The sequence below is a fragment of the Lathyrus oleraceus genome, chromosome 3 (genome assembly GCF_024323335.1).
Source record: "Lathyrus oleraceus cultivar Zhongwan6 chromosome 3, CAAS_Psat_ZW6_1.0, whole genome shotgun sequence".
Taxonomy (NCBI): domain Eukaryota; kingdom Viridiplantae; phylum Streptophyta; class Magnoliopsida; order Fabales; family Fabaceae; genus Lathyrus; species Lathyrus oleraceus.
In genome coordinates, this window is record NC_066581.1 from 308869876 (window position 1) to 308871416 (window position 1541).

Below are 1541 nucleotides of genomic sequence, written 5' to 3' on the forward strand. Positions count from 1 at the left end.
AATCAATACATTTTTTTAATATATATATATATATATATATATATATATATATATATATATATATATATATATATATATATATATATATATATATATATATATATATATATATATATATATATATATATGATTTATGATATTACTTTATCTATTCCTATTTTTATAATAAATAGTTAGATTTAATATTGACAATTCAGTAGTTAATATTATATTAAATTTTCTTGCAAAAGCTATATTTTACATATTCTTTTGAATTTAATGCCAGTTAGATGGTTAGAAAATGTAAAATAGGTATCTAAACATTTGTCGTGGTAGATGTTTGAGGTGGAAAAAAGCTAATTGAAAGGAAAGTTGAATGGTATGTATAAATAGTCCTTAGGTATGCACCATAACACACTCATTCACATATTCGAAGTGGGAAGTTTTGGAAATCAATCATGGCTAACACAATGTTTGTGAAAGTTATTTTGTTGGCTTTGACATGCTTCGTTTTGAGCAGTCCCTTAGCCAATGCAGCCCTTTCATGTGGTCAGATACAACTCAGTATAACACCATGCATTGGGTACCTTAGGAGCCCAACTCCAACTGTCCCTGCTCCATGTTGCAATGGAGTTAGAAATTTAAATAACCTAGCTAAAACTACCCCTGATCGTCAAGGTGCTTGTAGGTGTCTCAAATTCACTGCCACCCGCTTTCCTGGACTCAATCTTCCCGCTCTTGCTGCTCTTCCCACCAATTGTGGTGTCAACTTGCCCTATAAAATTAGTCCATCCATTGACTGCAACATGTATATCTCTTTTTCATATTATTTCTGATTTAGAAAATGTGAAGTTTTCATACATATTTGTTTTTAATAGAAAACTAATGTCAACTTCATTTTGCAGAGTGAAGCACTGAGCAGCTTGTAGGCCTTGCGTTTGATGAATAAGTATTTATTGGTTTGTGATGATAACCAAGAAGGAATAAAGATGTCTTCACTTATCTTGTTGCAACCGAATCCCCTCTAGGGGATCACTATGTTTACTTTGTATTTCAATAATAATTAAAATAAAATCTATAATATTTGGTTCAAAATATTCATTTTCCACTATCACATTTGGATTACAATAGCACTTTAATATGATATTGAAGCTCACACAATTAAATGTTTTGATTTATTATAATATTTTTCGCGCTGTTATAATAATAGATATGGGAAACAACCTAACAAAATACATAACAAAGGTATTTATATATGCCAGTGAGGGGTCCCTAAAACAAAGAAGATAGATAGATGTTCTACACAAACAACCCGAAAAATAAAAAGTGAGCACAAATACTATGCTAACAGAAGATACTAACAATAAAAACCTCATCCCATAATGGAAACTTTCTAGAACTCAAATCACCTCAATCACATCAACATAAACAAGGATTTTCAAGAGAGACACCAAAACCACCATCAAATTTAAAACCAAGCCATCAGAATCACCATCAATAGAAAAAACACTACTACAAAACTTACATGTCGAACACAAATGAAAATTTACTTTGGTAAAATA

The 1541-nt window shown here is 30.2% G+C and overlaps 1 protein-coding gene across 1 annotated transcript; it reads left to right on the forward strand.

Annotated features, from left to right (window-relative positions):
- The first annotated feature begins 360 nt into the window (after positions 1–360).
- LOC127127317 (non-specific lipid-transfer protein 1) lies at positions 361–1074 on the forward strand. Its single transcript, XM_051056468.1, has 2 exons — positions 361–787; positions 885–1074. The coding sequence occupies exons 1-2, from the start codon at positions 438–440 to the stop codon at positions 895–897; spliced, it is 363 nt and encodes a 120-aa protein (XP_050912425.1). The 5' UTR covers positions 361–437; the 3' UTR covers positions 898–1074.
- The last annotated feature ends 467 nt before the right edge of the window (positions 1075–1541 follow it).